Source organism: Fringilla coelebs, assembly GCF_963513975.1.
Source record: "Fringilla coelebs genome assembly, chromosome: 3".
NCBI lineage: Eukaryota > Metazoa > Chordata > Aves > Passeriformes > Fringillidae > Fringilla > Fringilla coelebs.
In genome coordinates, this window is record NC_140030.1 from 66,260,224 (window position 1) to 66,278,204 (window position 17,981).

The window sequence follows — 17,981 nt, forward strand, 5'->3', positions numbered from 1 at the left end:
CACAGAAAAGTTTTGAATGAATGTTGCTTGACGGAGAGGTCTTCCTTGACAAAGGCAGGAAGGTAGCAACGAGGCAAAAAAAGGATGCCACAAATAGGTGCAAAGGGACTGCAAGCCCCTGGGATCCTCCTGGGATCTCCTTGCATTCTTTGTTATGTTGGCAAGTTGCTTTCACACAGTTCATGAGCTAATGCAATCTCTATGATGTGTGCTCCCAAGCAGTTCAGCAGAAAAGCAAACTGAAGTGGCAATAAGCAATGAATCAACAACCCCTTGCTGAATTGACAGTAAACAATGAATTAACAGCCTGCTAGGGCATCCTTGAATCTGTGACTCCTGGGTCTTATGGATTCCTGCCCTACAAATGAAACATCAGTCTGCTTCCATTGCCAATATAATCAGAATTAGGAAGTAGCCAATACAGAGTGGCTGTACTTAGTCATATACTTACTTGTTTGTGCCATGTTGTGCACTGCTCAGTCCCAAGAGTCCTGAAACTATTTATATACATATACCTGTGGAACAAGAATCAAATCTGCAAGTGTTTTCCCCAGCATTTATTACAAGTTGCATCTGGAGGAAAGGGATGCTTGGAACACATTTTAAGTTTGCGGTTTCAAATAAATCTCAGCAGAAACGTAGAACTTAAGCAACTTGTATTCTCTGTTTCTCAGGCCATTCTCCTTCTCTCAATGCTTGATTTTAGGGAGAATGTGGTAGCAAAAGCTCACCAATTTTATTTTAAACTCAGGCAAAATGAGGTAACTCCTGGGCAGGCAGCTGTAGCTCTTCACGTCTGCATGTGAGCCCAACAGCCAGCCAGGAGCACTCACACACTCCCTCTTCTCTCTGCTCTGGGCTAGGAGAAGAAGCACCTGGTTTAGTCTTTGAAGGTACCAGAGATGCCATATGATCTACACATTGTGCTGTGCTGTTTTTTGAGATTTCCTGTCAAACTGACACAGAACAAGACAAGACATGAGCTGTTACCATTAAAGCAGCTGGTTCCAATTCTATATAGAAATATGGGTTATGACCCTTTTTGCTATTTGTGAAATTGGGAGACAAAGACACATGACAAAATGGGCTGCCAGAATAGCAATTTTGTCTTTATTTTCTCATCCATTTTCTAAACAGGCAGTGTTATTTCACAAAATAAGAAATGAAGTCATGGTCAAAACCACACATAGAATAACTTAAATAAACATTTTTCTTTTCAAGATGATTGAAGTATAGGATAAATAAAATATATTATTTTGGACATCCTCCATAAACAGCTCATATCCAATAGTTTCTCCATTAAGTATTCAGAAAATCAATATTTATTACTTAAACTACTCTGTCACCGACTGCATCTTTAGAGGAAGAAGTTGGCTGGAAAAATGAGATTTCACTGAAGAATAAACCTATAGAAATTATGTTTCTTAATGTTTATGCATCCTTAATTCTCTCTTCTCTCTTGAACTCAATCTACATCAAACTGGTTTCATCTGAGCGGGACTGGAAGCTGTTGGTGCTTAGTTTAGCTAAGGGACCAAGCAGCAATGGAAAACATTAGGGGTCATCCACAAAGCTAACACTGAGGCTAAGCTCCTGAGAAACCACCCTCTCCAGAGCTGCTCTTTGTTCCTGTAGAGGAATGTATTGACTTTATTCAGCCCAGAGATAGCCCAGCATTAGCTTCAATGAGCTAAACCCAGCACACACCCACTGCTTGCACAAGGACAGGCTTTTGCTGTATTGAAGATATTAATCTAGGTCAACAGCCCAGAGGCTGTGGTGCCAGTCGTGCACACTGCTTATCACACAATTCCTATAGGTCCTGTCTCACCCAGTGGTTACTGCTCAGACTGACTTGGCACCTAAGGGAGCCCCTGTTCAGCACTGCATGGACCAGAGGAGCAAAATGCAGCTTCATCTCAGAGAACTTCACAGCCTAGGATAACGTAACAAACAGTGGTCCTGCTCCACAACAAAGCCAGGCTGTCACAGCTGGAGCTGCGTCCTCTCTCCATGCCACAGCCCAGCATAACCCCCATGTCATAAAAGAATACAGCTGGAGCTCATAATGCTTAACATTAAATAGATGGACAAAGAGCAAATCTTAGTTCACTGCATTAGAACATTAGCTTTCTCTTTTTAAACATTGAGTTGAAGAACTGGTTTCCCTCTGGTCTTTCTCATCAATACCACTTGTCTACAGAATTACTACAAAACACTGCAACAATCTTATATCTGCTTAAAATAACTGAGCAGCTTTGATGATGATCTGCTCCATCCTAACCTGAATCTTAATCAGTCAATCTTCGTTTTTTTTCTTCTCACTTTTTACTGCCAACTGTATTTCACCTCACATCTTGTTTAGTGTCTACCCTAAAACCTCAGTTCCTATAGGCAAGTAGTTGAAAGAAAATCTTGTTTCCCTTTGCAGTTTCTAGGTCTCATAATTGCACCAAAAGGCTTGAAAACATGAACCATGCCAGCTTAAGGAAAGCAAATAAAAAACTCTAAGGCACTTTTTAAACAAAATTCTCATTACTTTTACAAGAAACATAATCTGAAGAGGTGAGGTGGGTGCCTGAGTCACAGAAATTTCCAAGTCCTTGAGGTTCAAATGTAAGGATTCCTCTTCACCTTCCTTTTCTTCTTCTGCTTTGCTACTCTTGTATTTGATATGAGGAACGAAGATGCCCAAATTTCTGGTAGAAATCTTCTTCAGCACGATTCAGAGCTTCCTCATCTATGTAGACAGCTGGTCTGCGGGCAGCCAGGAAGTACTGCACTTTCCTCAGGCTCCATCCCACCACGTACCTCAGCCAGCCGCTGACAGCAGCTGTAGACCTGCCAACACCAGCGTTGCAATGGACATAGACCGTGTGTCCGTTCTGCAGCAGCCCGTGCAGGAGGCAGACCGCTTGTGGCAACATCTGGATTCTTCCTAAGGTTAAAAACAAGGCACGTTCACTTGCGCTGGACAAAGTCAGTTTGTGGCTGAGATTCTGCCTGTACAGCCTGATGAATTGTGAAATATAATGGCAGACCTGACATATTCCACTTTTTTCTTTCTTTTTCCAAATGGCTTTCTAGGCTAACTTGTTTTTTTCCTTGCAATATAGAATCAGATCAGACGAAACTGTAAAATGCCCCAAGTCATCTCTAAATATACATTCTGATAACATCAGATGTGTGTGGCATATTCATTTTTAAAGGAACTGAGACATGGCAGCACATTATAGAGAACAGCACAACTTACATAGCGTTAAAGTTAGCAAGCCAAAAATGAAATTTCAAATTTTTTAATACCAGAGGTTTGTGAAGGTACCTACATACTGCTGATTTCCAAAGCATTTCAAGGAAGGCCATCAATTCAGTAAGTGAGGGAGGGAGAGCAGAACATTTTACTGTACTAGTTAAAACTATCATGATTTCACTGTGTACTAAGCAGACAGTCAAACAACACAGAATAGCCTTCCTCACTCTCAAAGGGATGAACATACCATATTTTCTGTAACTTTTCTTCTGGCTATCCTGGGAAACAGAACTGCAAGCAGCAGAGCCCAACTTTTCCTCATGGCACATATAAGCACTGACATTAAGCCCTTTCAAATCCCTGTTTTAAGGTCTCCTGTCTTCCCTGATGTCCTGTTGCTGATATGACAATTAACTATTTGGGGCAGAGGTATTTACCTGAGTTGAAAGCACTCGCTTCTGCCAGCAGGTTGCTCACTTGAAAACACACTCACTTTCTAACCTTCTGGTTGGAAACAAGACTTTGAACTGAGCATTCCAACCAAAGACTGCAGAGTACTAGTAATTGATGTTACAGCTCAGGTGCTATGAGTATTTTTAGTTAATTGCAAACTATTGCATAAATGTCGCTATGGAGTTTCATCAGACTGGGATACTACAGCTAAAGAAAAAGTGTTTGTTGGGAAGGAAACAGCAGGCACACAGCACTGTCTGTCCATTTTTCATCAGCAAAGGTGGCAAGCTGCCCTGCTCTGCAAACTTGCTGTCTTCCACCTACAAAGCATATTTTCATTATGTAGGCTGAACTCAAGCTGAAAGCAAAAATAGTCAAGCAGTTATTGATGTCAGGTGTTTTTAAATACACCTAACACTGCCAGACACAAAGTACTTCAGACGGCCTCACTGCCTACCAGAAAATACGAACAATTTGTTAAAGACAGCACAGAAAGAAACTATACCTTGTGTTCCAGCTATATTTTCATGCAAAATGTGCACAGAACTCCCCCCCCAGCTGTCATGAAAGTGACAGATTATTAACTCCAAGTGTTTCTTGCTACTAACTCACTGCAAGAGTGACAGGAGCATTACCTTCAGTGCTCATGTCTGCAGTTGGCAGCCAGACATAGGCCAGACCTTCTTCCTTATACAGTTTCATGAGGATTTCGGGGCTCATGGGTTCTGGGTAGCGGTTGCAGCCCCAGGAATTCTGAACAATGTCAGATTCAGTCTGGAAGTTCATCACAGCTGTAACACCCAGCTCATGCTTCAGCTTGATGGTCACGTGCTCCAGCTGCCGGGGGCAACTTCCCAGCCAGATGTTTGGCAGAATCCTAGCATTGAGAAAACAGTGGGCTTGATTACAGTATCATAAGGAAACTGCCAAGTTCAGCAGTGTTCCTGTTCCAAACCTGCTTGACATCATCACACAAACACTGCTAAGCACAGACTTTTCACATCAGGCAGTAAGGAACTTCTTGTTTCATTACAACTTATTTTGTTACAGTTGAGTTGGTGATGTCTGACACTGGGGATCAAGCTCCTAGACTACACCAAAGAGCCAGATGTAATGAGAAAAAATTTCAGAGCACAGTTATAGCAAAGGTCTCCAACGCATCATCCGTCACTAAGCTTGAAGTAGAAGCTTACTAACATCAGGAATTAAAAAGAAAAAACTCTGAAGATTCATGCAATTTGCACACACACAGAGAAAAAAACCACAACAACAATTAAAAAACAACAACAACAACAACAAAAAAAAAAACCAAAAAACACCAAAAAAGCTCCAAAAAACCTAAAGAATTCACATCATCCAAATCTGCATTACTTTAGTAATAAGTCAGACTGAAAGAAATCTTCCAACTCTTTAGCCACCACTATAATGAGGGAAGTAGGGAAAAAAGCATTTTGAGCAGGTCTTCTGTGATGAAACTTAAAAATTAATGAGTCATTTTCTTATAATTTTTCTCTGATTTCTTGGAGGCTCCTGGGAATCAAATACAGAATTACAACACATGTATAGCTTCCCTCAAGGCCTGAAGAACCAGAAATTTTTCAGGAAAACAAGGTTTATGTAGGACAGGAAAGTACCAGAAATGTGGCTGTTTATCTAAATCAAACTTCAAGACTTCTATGGTTTTCCCATTGCTAATTATCATAAAACTATTGTATACTTCAACAGATGTTGACATTATAAACTGAATATTTAGAAAGTTGTTTTCAAATGAGGGGTTTTAATATGCACATGCAATTAAACTGATGGCATCTACAATGGATTATTCAGATGCTCAAATTATTAGTGATCCACTAATTTCTTTATGCTTCCATTAACTTCAATTTTGAGTGTGTAATCTACAAACTAAACAAAATATCCCTGCATTTAACATAAAGCTTTGCAAACTTTATTAACTACAACAAATCTGTAGCACTACTAACTACAAACTTAGCAAACACTATTAAATGCAAATCTACAACAAAAGCAAGATCCTCAATAAAAAATATCTGCCATGCATGCTTAATGATCTTTCCCAATTTTAACCTCAGCAACAAATAAGAAAATTTTTAATCTTTTTTTTAGGAGCCTATAAACCACTCAAACCATCAGGTAGCTATTTCCATTTCACTGTCACAGTAATAGGTACTAGCATTTAATTAAGACCTGTAATTGAGTGTAATTATTAAATCCTGCTGTATTAGCACTGCAATATTATCAAAAATAAAAATTCAGATCCAAGAAGAACTAATTATTATTGTTTCCTGTTTGTAATTATTGTTATAACAATAATTGCTATTACTGTTTCCCTGGTGAGTTGCCTACTAGCCACACAAGCACAGCCTTTGGCCTTAACAGCCCCTGTTTCGATGGGACAAAACACTTGATCTCAATATGTGGTAACTGAGACCAATTTAAACAAATATATTACATAGCAAATACCATTTCACTGTTCATGTTCCAACAGTGTGATCACTTGATAAGACTGGACTTAGTTTTTGTTTCACACACATGTTCAAGAGTTGCCCAAAATCCAACGTACCAGCTCAAGCATTCCCACTGATCACAGGGATGAGTGAAGCTCCACTGCAACACCTTAGCTGCCCCCCTTCCCACTTGCCAGCCCCACAGCAACCCCCATCCTAACCTGACTGAGTGACTGCTGTCAGGATTCTGCCACAGCAACCTGCCACCATGATTAGGGCATTTCAAGGTGCTGAGTGTCAGCTACAGTCCCTAACAGATGCTGACAAATGGCTGGAGATGAGCAATGGCCACAAAACTCCATCCCTGGGACAGAGAAATGGCAATATCACTAATAACTTGTGACAATATGAGGATATTATTTCAAGAACAAGAACATTAGTACCCTTCCTTCAAAGGCTTTCCTGGAGACTCATACATATGTAATTCACTTGATACTTTGTGAAGCATCTAATGCACTAAATTACCCTGATGGGAGGAAAAAAATGTGTGTTTGCTAGGATTTGATTAAATTAAAAGTGACTAAAGCATTCCTGAGATAAATAAAATTCTGAGTAGTACTCTTGCTTACTGATACACCAATGCCATATAATTTTCCCCCCCAGATTTTTTAATGGATGAACATCACAGCTGTGCTATCTGCAAAACCCCTGGGATATAGACCATTTGTTTATTTTGTTCTTGCAGCCTAACAGGTCTTGTACATGACAAGACCCCCTGTATTGCACAGTACTAATGGCATTTACTGAACAATCTGAAGAGTTTATCACATTTTTGTCACTGTCTTTCCCACAATTAACTAAACTAGTGGGGGCATTCAGAGAATGACCTGAGAGGCAATTCTTGTGAAGTAGTTTTATGATCAGGTCCTAAACTTTAGCCTTTGAGAGGATCCAGATGTAGTCTTGACCTTGGTCTACAAGCCCCTTATCTACCCACCTACAAAAAACTGTAATTCTTGGTCTTGTTGGCCAAGGCTTAACCACCCTTTTACCATGCAGAAAACAGTACTGCAGAGCTGTCCTATTAGCCAATTTATGTAAAAGTTCTAGGATAATCCTACTGCATAGTACCTATATTTCTATTTGGCTTTATCTAGTTCAAATATTACCTTTTTCTGACATCAGAATGAAGGAATAAAAGGAGTTGGTGCATGTGTGAGTACAGAGGCTAATGGAGAGTTTAGCAGTTATATTTTATGTATTGATTTTTTTTGATAGCCCTATTGAGGGCTTTATTTTGCTGAGGATCAGTAAAACATACATATTGAACAAAGCAAGAATGTGGTAATTTCGTTTTTACATCTCTTTCCTTAATGATATAACTTTCAGTTATATCATTAAGTTAGTTATATCATTATTTAGTTATATAAAGATATAACTTTAAGTTATATAATTAATTTAATCATTAATGCCCTTCTTTAAGTAGCTGCTGGACTTCAGTAGGTAGCTAGATTTTAGACACAAGACCATTTGGCATGGGAAAGAGAGCTCTTTTATGTTCCCCTCTAAACTGTCAAGTTATAGTGCTCTGAGCTCCCTGACAGCCACTTCTTTCCAGCTCACATGTGGGTGTATTCCAGCAGAAGATTATGTGATCCCTAAGCACATCAAAAAACATTAGGAAACTATTAGTGATCAGTAGACCTTTATAGCAAAATTCTACTTGAAACTTTGCTTTCATATAAAAATGGCACTTTGTACATCTTTACTCTCTGCATCAAGGATAATAAACCATGGCTCCAGAAGACATGGTCTATTCAGTCAGAGACAGTTTATCAATGAAGGAATCACTTAGAGTGATTTAAACATCAACACTATTTAGTGATTTTCTGAGATTAAGACTTGAAGATTGTCTATAAGCCCTTTTTTATAAGTAATTTCTGTCAGCTACTTTCAGCCTGCCCTACACTTCAGTTCCCCACCAGCAGTATGGATACAATATTTACTTACCTTAAGGGGACTTTTAGGGGTCCAATGGATGAATTAATGTGAGAAGCTTGAGGTTGTGGTAACAAGGAATAAATGTTAGGCAAACATTACTCAGTTTATTTTTGCAGAGCCCAGACTGAAGGCTGGCATATTTAAAACCTGCTTTTTGCCTTATAAACAGAGAAAAACAACAATTATTTATCATTACCCCTGAGTAAATATGGAACACTCTGCAAACACTTGTACACTTCTTTTCCAGCACAGTTAAATTATTTTTAATTACATAGACGTATATTGTGTTTGTTGGCTTCCCCCCAGGACCCTGCGCAGTCTGGATTAAAATGACAATTCAGAGTGAATTATATATAACATTGTTATATTATATACAACAATTCAGAGTGAATACATCTAAAATACCAAATGCATTCCATTTAATCAATGTGTATGCAAATGTTCTTCCCCATCCCTAAGGAGAAAATGAGTCTGAGGCAGTGAAAAATTAGCATTGTGAATTTTTTTTTGATGGTGCAGACTAATTTTCAGGCTGGTTCACAAAGCATGGCACACCATACCTCTCAGCCTTAGTACAGTACCAAACCAGCCCAGCAACTGTAATTGTAGGGATGTGATTTCCAGGGAAGGTGACCTGACTAGGGGAAGACACCAGGTTACTGCATCAGGCAGTCAGCTCTTCCTCCATGACACCAATGTCTACTCTGCTTTTTCATCAGCTCCAGTTTTACATTTGCTAATAATGCTTTGAGACAAACAGATCCTAAATTGAAATTCCCTTAAAATGCTGAGTTGCAAGCTGGGATGACTCAGGTACTGCTTCCACATCTGAGCAATCATCAGCGTGCTAGGAGAAGTCATCTTAGAATCTACCCTAAAATTAATCAACCCTCTAAGAGTTACAGTTCTTATAGAAAGGGATAGGATTTGGCACTTCAGGAACACATTTCATAAGCATATCTATCAGGCACTGACAGGTGTCCTTTTATCCTGATAGTTGCCAGCTTTAATCAAAAGAGAGGACTTTGCAAAACTAAGGAAAAATAGCAGGGTATTTGTCATTGGTTAGTGGCAACAATGATCTATCAACGATTTCATTTGTTTATACCAGTGATATTTTTGACCAAGGTCCAGTCTATTATTTTAAATGAAAAGTGATGGATTGAATCCCCCAGTGCCAGGTGAAGGGGTAGCCTGTTTTAAAGCTTGCACTTCACTTTTCTATATTTCTACACCAGACTTCCTTAGATCCCATTGCACATCTGATGACAGTGACATAAGTACTAAAATACACATATAACAAAACAGAGCCATTTAGCTGAAACAACAAACAAAATAATTATTTAATTGACTCTGTCCTCCCTCAAGACTCTTATTTCCTAGTAAGGTATAGTGTGCAACCTCAGCTACATGGAACTTGCAGTAAAACTACTGCATTCCCAGAAGAGCAACATATATAATTCAGTCAATTTACCCCCAGAATTTTGTGTTGCTTCTAGGCATACAGAGCGGTTTTTTTGCACCAATGCTATTACCCCAGTACCACTACAAGCAAGCAGCCCAAAGGGAATATAGGCCTGAAGTACAACTCAGTTACAGACAATTTTTGCAGCACTTGAGCTGCTAGAGACTGTTTCCAATTACACTGCATTCCTATTTCCTCCCCTGATGGCATTGGAGTAGGAACTCATTCAGAATTTTTATAAGGTGGATTTTTAGTTGAAAATTATGATCTGTCTGAACCAAAAGCTTCATAGAAATTTTCAACTTTCAGCCAAATTTAAACTAGTTCAGAGACCAGATGTCTGTTCCCTGTCTCACATGACAGAAAAAAGAGATTTCCAGAAGTATTGTTTTGAGCATATTCAAAGTGAGAATATAGGAAATCCTCAGCTATAGCTGATATGCTCTTTCATCTTTTCTGTGTTCTCTGCCCTGTGACAAGGCATATCACTTTAAATGGCAATACCACTGGATTATGATGACCCAGAACTATCATCCTGCATGTGCTCCTTCTTTTGCCTGTGGCATCCTTCTAACAACATATAGCAGCTTATTCATAGGTCTGTGTGTGCCTTCCCTGAAGTACCAAGTTAGACATCTCTCTTCCAGGCCTTCCTGGCTCTTTTCTCTGAATGTGTGACAGTGAGCCCTTCCGAGAAATGAGATGAGGTTCCTGTACTTTTGTCAGAGCAATGTGGAAACATTGCTTAGATTGCTGTCTAGTGGCCTGAAATGCATTCACAGACAGAGTAGAATTTCAAATGACCAAATTCTGTTCTCCAGTGGAAGATCCGAGCATGTTCAAATATTCTTTGATGTGTAGAAAACACGTTGATTACTAGCCTCACCTCTGAAAAAAATGTATTTTGTCCAATATGAATAGTGCAGTCACAGGTCACAGACACACCTTCTTGTCTCCACAATGGACACAAAGAACAGATTATTTCCTTCCACTCCGTAAAACCCTCTTACTTCTCTCTAAGTTACTAACACACTCCAACACATCTTTGCATTCTTCACACACACACACACACTTGTCATATATTCAAAGCATCTGATCACTCTTGTTTGCCTTTGGACTCTCTCTCTTTTTGAATATGTTATGCCCAGTATTGAAAAGAGTACATTTCTGAGAAGAGCCAAAGATTACTTACTTGTGCTTCAAAGGCTTTATCCCTCTTTAAAGTTCCCTGGCAGTTCCTCTACAGCATGTCATTGCTGACCTATATTCAACATGGGATTCCTTTTTCAAGTCAAGATCTTTCCAAACAGATGAACCTACTCAACAAGGAGACACCAAAGTTTGCCCAAACCATTATTAGTTTCAATTGCCAGTGGTGTCAAATTTAACTAATGAATACGCAGCAAAGGAGCAGATGAGATTCACAGTTGATGACTGCATCTCTGCAATGTCTTGGAATAAACAATCTCATGCACATCACTCTATTTTAAGCTAACTATAATCAAATAGAAAGAGAAACAGTACCTACTTGTAGTGACACTTGGTGAAAGCATTGCTTTATAAGGAGATCAAAGGGGAAATATGAGCCTTTACCAAGAAGTGAACTGAAAGTAACAAAAAATTTATAGTAATGGTCTAAAAATATCTGATCCTACTCTATGCACTCAAACTTTGAACTTTTTACTAATATTTTATTGTATCAAGAAAGATACAGAAAAATTAAAATATTAAAAATCTATTCAGTAGATTCCAGCAATTTCTTGTGAAAATGCTTTCAAATGAGGGCAGACTAAGGATTTAACATTCTTAAGAGGGAATTTAACAACTGTTTAAAGAGCATATGTATGAAAAGGGCAAACCAACTGGCTTTATCTAGATAAAAGATATAAAGAATGTCAAATTCCATATAGCTTCACCTATAAAGTAACTACCAAGAGATGAGAAAAATGGCAACATTTTAAAAATCTTTTTTTTTAGTCTTGTGTCCTCCTCCAAAATGCAGACAGCATGGACAGATACCAAAACAGAGGAGTACCTTGTTTGGTCTTGCACAGGAATTCTGGTTTTACCATAGTCTGTTTAAACAAAGGGCAGAAAGATCTCTCAGCAAAATGCCTCCTTGCCAATGAAAAAGTGATGTAGGACTGGGGGGTTATGACACTGACATTTCACTGCATATTGCAAAGGGCACAAGGGTAAACGGCTGTGATCTTAATCCCTTCTCCTGTTGATTTACTGGTAAAGTCTCCTTGCAGAAGACAAACTGATGGACCCTCCTTGATGAGAGGCCTGACTTAAGCAGGATTAACTGGGAACAGTCAGATGCACTTCATTTCCCAGCACAGAGTCAAGCAGTGGTAGCCAGAGCAGGAGAGCAAGGTTTGATGATGCTATGCTCTGACTCCAAGATAGAATAAACAGGCTTAATAAGATCACTCTTTTCAAAAAAGATGGAATAAATGGCCATAACCTTAGCAGAAGCCACCAGAGAAAAGCACTGATTCATGATAAAACTATATCCTACTGAAATGACACAGCTGCAGACCTTGTAGAAACTACTTATATTCCTGAACAAAAAATTGCTCTTACCTAAATGTCAAATGTAGAAGAGGCACAAGTCATTGCTTATAAATTTGTTCTGCTTTACCACTGAAAGAGTGCAGTTTAATGTGAAGTTAAGATTTCTACCTCAGGGCTTTAAATGAGGAGAATTAAACAGACTACAATGTAGTTCCAAGGTGTTTTTTTAACTTCTCCTTCTTATTTGGAACTCTGATGAAAAGCAATTAAGGTCTGGCAAATTTTCTACTTAGATGTAATTTGAACTACTTATCTAGCCTCTCACATGGGAGCAGACTTGGAATGTAGAAAGAAACACCTGCTTTTATCACTTTAGAACAACACTTTGTCAGCTTAGCAAAACGCAACATTTCTCAAGCCCTTGAATTCTGAGTCTTATGCCTAATAGTATCTTATTTATTCCATGTCCACAAATCTGTGGCATAAAACTAACTAATTTACTTATATGCCAAGCAAATAAGCCATAAAGGTTTGACCTCAAGTGGACAATGTGCTAAAAGTAAAGCAGGTAAGAAGAATATCAAACCTGTAACTGAAATACAGCATTAACCAGACATTCAGCTACAAAGGGGTTCCAGTTTTGCACCACCCTCACGTTCTGCTGTCTCAGGAAAGGATTTGCACAGCATCAGCTTGATGGTACGAAAGGGTTTGATTGTGTTCCCTTTGCCCACCAAACTGCTCTTACAGCAGGCAGCATGGTGCCTTGAGGCTTTGAGACACTGAGCAACTGTGCCCATGCCTAAGCACAGCCCAGCTCTTCTCCTTCACAACCTTCTGGTGCATTCTGTGTGTGCTTCAGGATTGTCCCAGCTTTGAAGTCACCAGGGGTACAGGATAAAAAAATCCATGTGAGAAGAATTAAAGTCACATAAGACTTTAGGCTACAGATCCACAAAATTTTCTCTTTATGGCTCATTTTCGCCTTCCACAGCAATCCCAAACATTCCCTTACAAGGAACATAAGAGCTTTATTAGAAGAAACTCACAAAAAACATCTCATAATAACATATGCAGAGATTGACAACATTCCTAACATCCTACACCCTGCCAAAGCAGGGAACTTATTTGATGAAAACACGTAGACAACTGGGAAGTAAACCACATCCAAAACTGCAAAAATTACAATAATACTTGGATAAGCAATAACACTATGTTTGAAAGTCACAAAATAATCCTTCTGTTGCATTCAGTACTTGTAGACCATCATCAGGAAAAATGGGACGAAGGAAGAGAAACATCTGGAGAGCCCAGCAGAGAGTGCCCGAACAATCAAAGTTCTGGAAGACAAGTTCTCAGAGAAAAGAATGAAAGATCCAAGGACTAATATCAGAATGAATATAGTGAGATATTCCAAAGTCAGCCCCTCTGATTCTGGGGAAAAAAGGAGTTTCCAAGCATATATTAAAGGGCTATAGAGGGACAGGATACTAATTTGTTCTCCAAGTCTTCTGTGGAGAGAACAAGAAGAAATTAACTTGAATTGCACTAGGAAGACTTAAATTGAGATTAGTAAAGCTTTTTAATGGTTGGAATAGTGAGGTAATTGAATGGGAGAGTAACAGGCCTATAGAGTCTCATCACTAAGATGAGATCATATTTTAGATCAGGCTGGATAAACCTGAAATGATTTAAATGTAATTGAGATTAAGTTGGGGCAAGGAAATGGACTGGATACTTTCTGAGGTCTCTTTGAGCCTATGATCTATGATACTATAATCATAAACTTTAATTTCCATTTCTGGAAGCACTACCTATATTCATTTATCAAGTTCCATCTTGAAATAATTTAGGTTCCTTGTCCTTCCTGCCCTATTTGAAAGGTCATGCCAGAATTCAGACATCATTCCTTTGATGACAGAAACCTTGTTCTAATTTACACTCTAAATTCATTCAGAAGCAATTAATATCCATTTGATCTTAAAGAAGGTTCAATTTCAATAATTCTTCTTCCCCCTTTGTAGTAATTCCTGAATGTCTTTTACAAATAGTAATAGATCCTCTTTCTTAGTCTTCATTAAACTATGCTGTCTATCCCAGGAGTAGTCAAACTATGGTAGCAGTGTTCCTTTCAAACCAATTTATGTAGCTTCAACTCCAGTGGCATAAAAGTTGCACATCCTGTGGAAACCACTCTCATTCATTGCATATTTGTTCTCTGGACACAATAATAGGTTAAATTTGTCTAATTTTTGTCTCTAAACTCACATACTCTAGTAAGTTCAGTGGAATTGCTGTTATCAACCTTGCAGTACATTCAAACCTATACAGTGAAAAGACCCATAGCATGAACCCTTCTCCCTTCTTCACTTCATTCCATTAAAAAGCTTAAAGCAAATTAATTCATCTCTTATACTTTTTTTATAATGTGTTTTGTCTCTAGTCTAGATATGATCTAAAGTAGTGTGGTCACACAAGACTTTACCTACACAGTCAGAACTGAAATGTGGAAGATTAAATGTTATTCTCCCTGTATTCAAAGGGAAATATTTTATGTCACATTTTTCTATGTATTTCTACTGTGAAGAAAAGAAAGCAATGATTCACAAGCACACCAATGCCTTGTAGGACAGGGTGTCCAGATCTAGCCTCACAGGACTTTGTCAGAATTTATTTTCAAACATACACACAAGGTTTCAATGGATGCCTAAGGAGCACACTCTATGCAGCAGAAAGCAAAATTTGCCTTTGTAAGGAATGACTCTTCTTGCATTTTCATTTTATAAACATTCTCTGAAAGCAGACCGTGTGCCAATTACGAAAATACAGCCCGAGAAGAGAATCAGGTTCCAAGGCTTGTACTGAGCAACTTGGAAAGGACTCCTCCATTGGCTTGTGAGCATTAATGCCTAAATGCTCCAGTTAAAGAATCTTGTCTCATGCAACCATGCTTGCCAGTGGTTACTTCCTACATATGTCTCCGTTCGATTGCCAACATTCCCATTTGTTTTGAATTAGAACGAATACCCGGAAACACAAGAACAACAGGCTGCTAAACTCAGCCAGACCGCAATAAAGCATGAATCTCTTGGCATTGGGAACGAGAATTTCTAACATTAATGCTTAGCAATGGGAATGATGCCACTGCTGGCACCTGTAAGTTAAATCATCTCAACAAAATTGACTTAAACTGCTACAAAGGAACTTTAGTTTAGTGCCCGAGAAGATTCGGGAATCCTTAACAAAAATACATTTTGTGTTCTTTCAGAGCTTACCTATTAGCAGCTGCTTAGGAATCTAGACTGGAAAAACAATAAAAGATAAATCCAGTTTTCAAAATGTAGCATTTCAGATCCAATGGAAATACATTCCAATGCTTTAGAAACAAGTACATATTAATGAAAATTGCATAATTGCAAAGCACAGACTATTGCTAGGTGGCCTTGTGATCCACATGGCACCATATGCACATGTACAAAATAATGGAATCTCTCAGAACTCCAACAGTCAGAGAAAGATGTGCATTCATCCCTTGTGGTACCATCTGCAAACAGCCTTGATGAGCTCTGCATATTCCAGAATTTATCCAGAATTTCTAAACACACATCAGTTCATTTATTTGAATTTTAAAAAGCGACAGATACATACTTGAACAGCACAGGCTGGGGGAAGCAACTTAGAAATGTGGAGAAAAATGGGATGAACCTCACCACATCAGTTACATAAACATCTAAAATAAGTTGTTCTCACAGGAAAGTCAAATCAAAGGAATAACCTGTGTATAGTGCTACCACAAAAAATTGTCAGAAAACTTCATTTTAGATAATGTACCTGGTTTCTAGATTCTAAAGATAAGATTAATAACCCTGGTGGATGAGTAGCCAACGTCAAATGTTGAGGCTGAGATGGTAATGGAGCTACTAAGAGGCCCCAGAAGAACCTATGTGTATCTTTTTAACACAAAACTACAAAGTATAGTGGAATGCCTTGAAGAAGTCTTGGATGACAAAATGGAAAAAAATCATGAGAGTTAAATTTATGAACAATCAATGCTGCAGTTTTTATTGGAGTGCAAACACTGACATGAATTACCAGAGGTTCTCTATTTTTTAAAAATGTCTCTTTCTTTTCCTTTCAGATTTCTTTCTTTTCCTAGCAGTATCATTGAACCTGCTTGGAAATTGAAATTTGAATATTTGAACAAATATTCTAAAGTGACCTACTGTTACTAAAGTTTGTTTAAATGTGTTTACATTATCAACTGAAGCTTGACTTTGTACATTTGTTAAACATACTGGATAATCTTATTACCAAGACTACAGATATATTTGAGAAGCTTTTTCTACCTTTTATTTCACCAGATTGAAGCAACTCATTATTAAGAGTAAGCTGAGAAATTCAGTTTTCTGCAGTGAAAGCAGTATTTAACATTTTTTAGGACTGGTCTGCACACAGCCAACCCTCCAAGCTGGCAGCTGGACCACAGAAGGGAGGAACATTAGAGAAATTATTTTATTAGGAAAGCTGCATATCCTCCTTATCAGATCATCGCCTTGGTAAAATGAAGGCACTGGATAGAACTGTTCTGAAGTGCTTTTAAAAGGCAGTCCTGGAGAAGTTAGTTAAACCAAAAAATATAATTAAAAAAGAAAAGGCTCTAGAAGGCCACCAACATCCATCCCCTTGTAGTAGTGCCCAGCATCCAGCCCTGAACTGAATGATAGCCACAGAGAGCCTATTGCTGACCCACAACTGAGGGATGGCAGGGAAGAGGAAGGAAGGAAAGGGGAGAAAGGGAGAAAGTAAGCAACCACCTATTCAAATATTGATTTTTTTTTAATATATTCCACATTTTCTGGTGTCTGTATTTAAACTGAAACACATATTTTGCCTTTATGCTCATCTTGATGTTTAAAATCATATATTCTATTACTAGGTTTTTCACATCAAAGAAAAAAGACATTTCATTTCAACTTATAAACCATGCTGTCTACTGAACCAATAAAGAAATACACATTTCTTAAAGCTTGGCAATGTCTATGACATTTGACTCAATTTTTTTTCACAGTTCATGGGAGGACACACATTAAACTTCTGAACAACAGCAGGGATTATGTACCTGACTCTCTGAAATTAAATTTCCCAAAGTACAAGCATTAAAGGAGAGAGCAAGAGATTTTCAGTTCAGCCTCTTAATATCTTCCCTGGGAAGACAAATGCACTTCATTTCTTTGTTGTTGTTTTTTTTTTTCCTCACAGAGGGAAAATTATATATGGGAAAATACAGCAACCATTTGAAAATCTCTATTTACTCTTGAGAAATAAAATACTTATGTTTCTGAGACATGCTTCAAAGGAACTAGAGCTATATTCCAGTTTCCTTTCTAATAAAAAATTTTTATCCTTTAAGTAGGACTCTCCGTATTTTCACATGGCTGTTCATTTTTTAAATTGTCTTGTAAATATCTAGAGCATTTAAGCATGAAAACTTACATTTATATCTCTCAGCATTTACAAAAATTATTCAAGATGGAGGTAGAATTCATAACTTAATAGCTACGGCTTGCTACTGTTTCAAATGAAGTATCTTAATGTTTTTCCCACTTCATTTAAAATAACTATGCAGTTGTTTATTTCAGATTTTTTTTTCTTTCAGAAATATAGTATACACTGAGCAGGTAATAAACACTAAACCACCTGGTGGTAATAAAACATCTGATGGTATCACTTTTCACATTTGGGGTGTAAAAACTCTCTTGCTCTGAGACTTTTTTTCTGTAAGAGTCAGCCTCAGGAGCTGTGCCTGCAAAAAAATCACAGGAAGGGGAGG

General features: G+C 38.2%; 1 protein-coding gene across 2 annotated transcripts in view; it reads right to left on the reverse strand.

The window, feature by feature from the left end:
• Positions 1–1,140: 1,140 nt before the first annotated feature.
• The window catches only part of EPM2A (EPM2A glucan phosphatase, laforin), a 35,871-nt gene continuing 19,030 nt past the window's right edge, over positions 1,141–17,981 (reverse strand). For both annotated transcript variants that reach the window (XM_084201929.1, XM_084201930.1), the window contains exons 3-4: positions 4,339–4,580; positions 1,141–2,938 (exon numbers count right to left, since the gene is read on the reverse strand). In XM_084201929.1, coding sequence (XP_084058055.1) covers positions 2,658–2,938; positions 4,339–4,580 — 523 coding nt within the window. In that variant the 3' untranslated portion in view covers positions 1,141–2,657. The remainder of the gene's footprint in view (positions 2,939–4,338; positions 4,581–17,981) is intronic.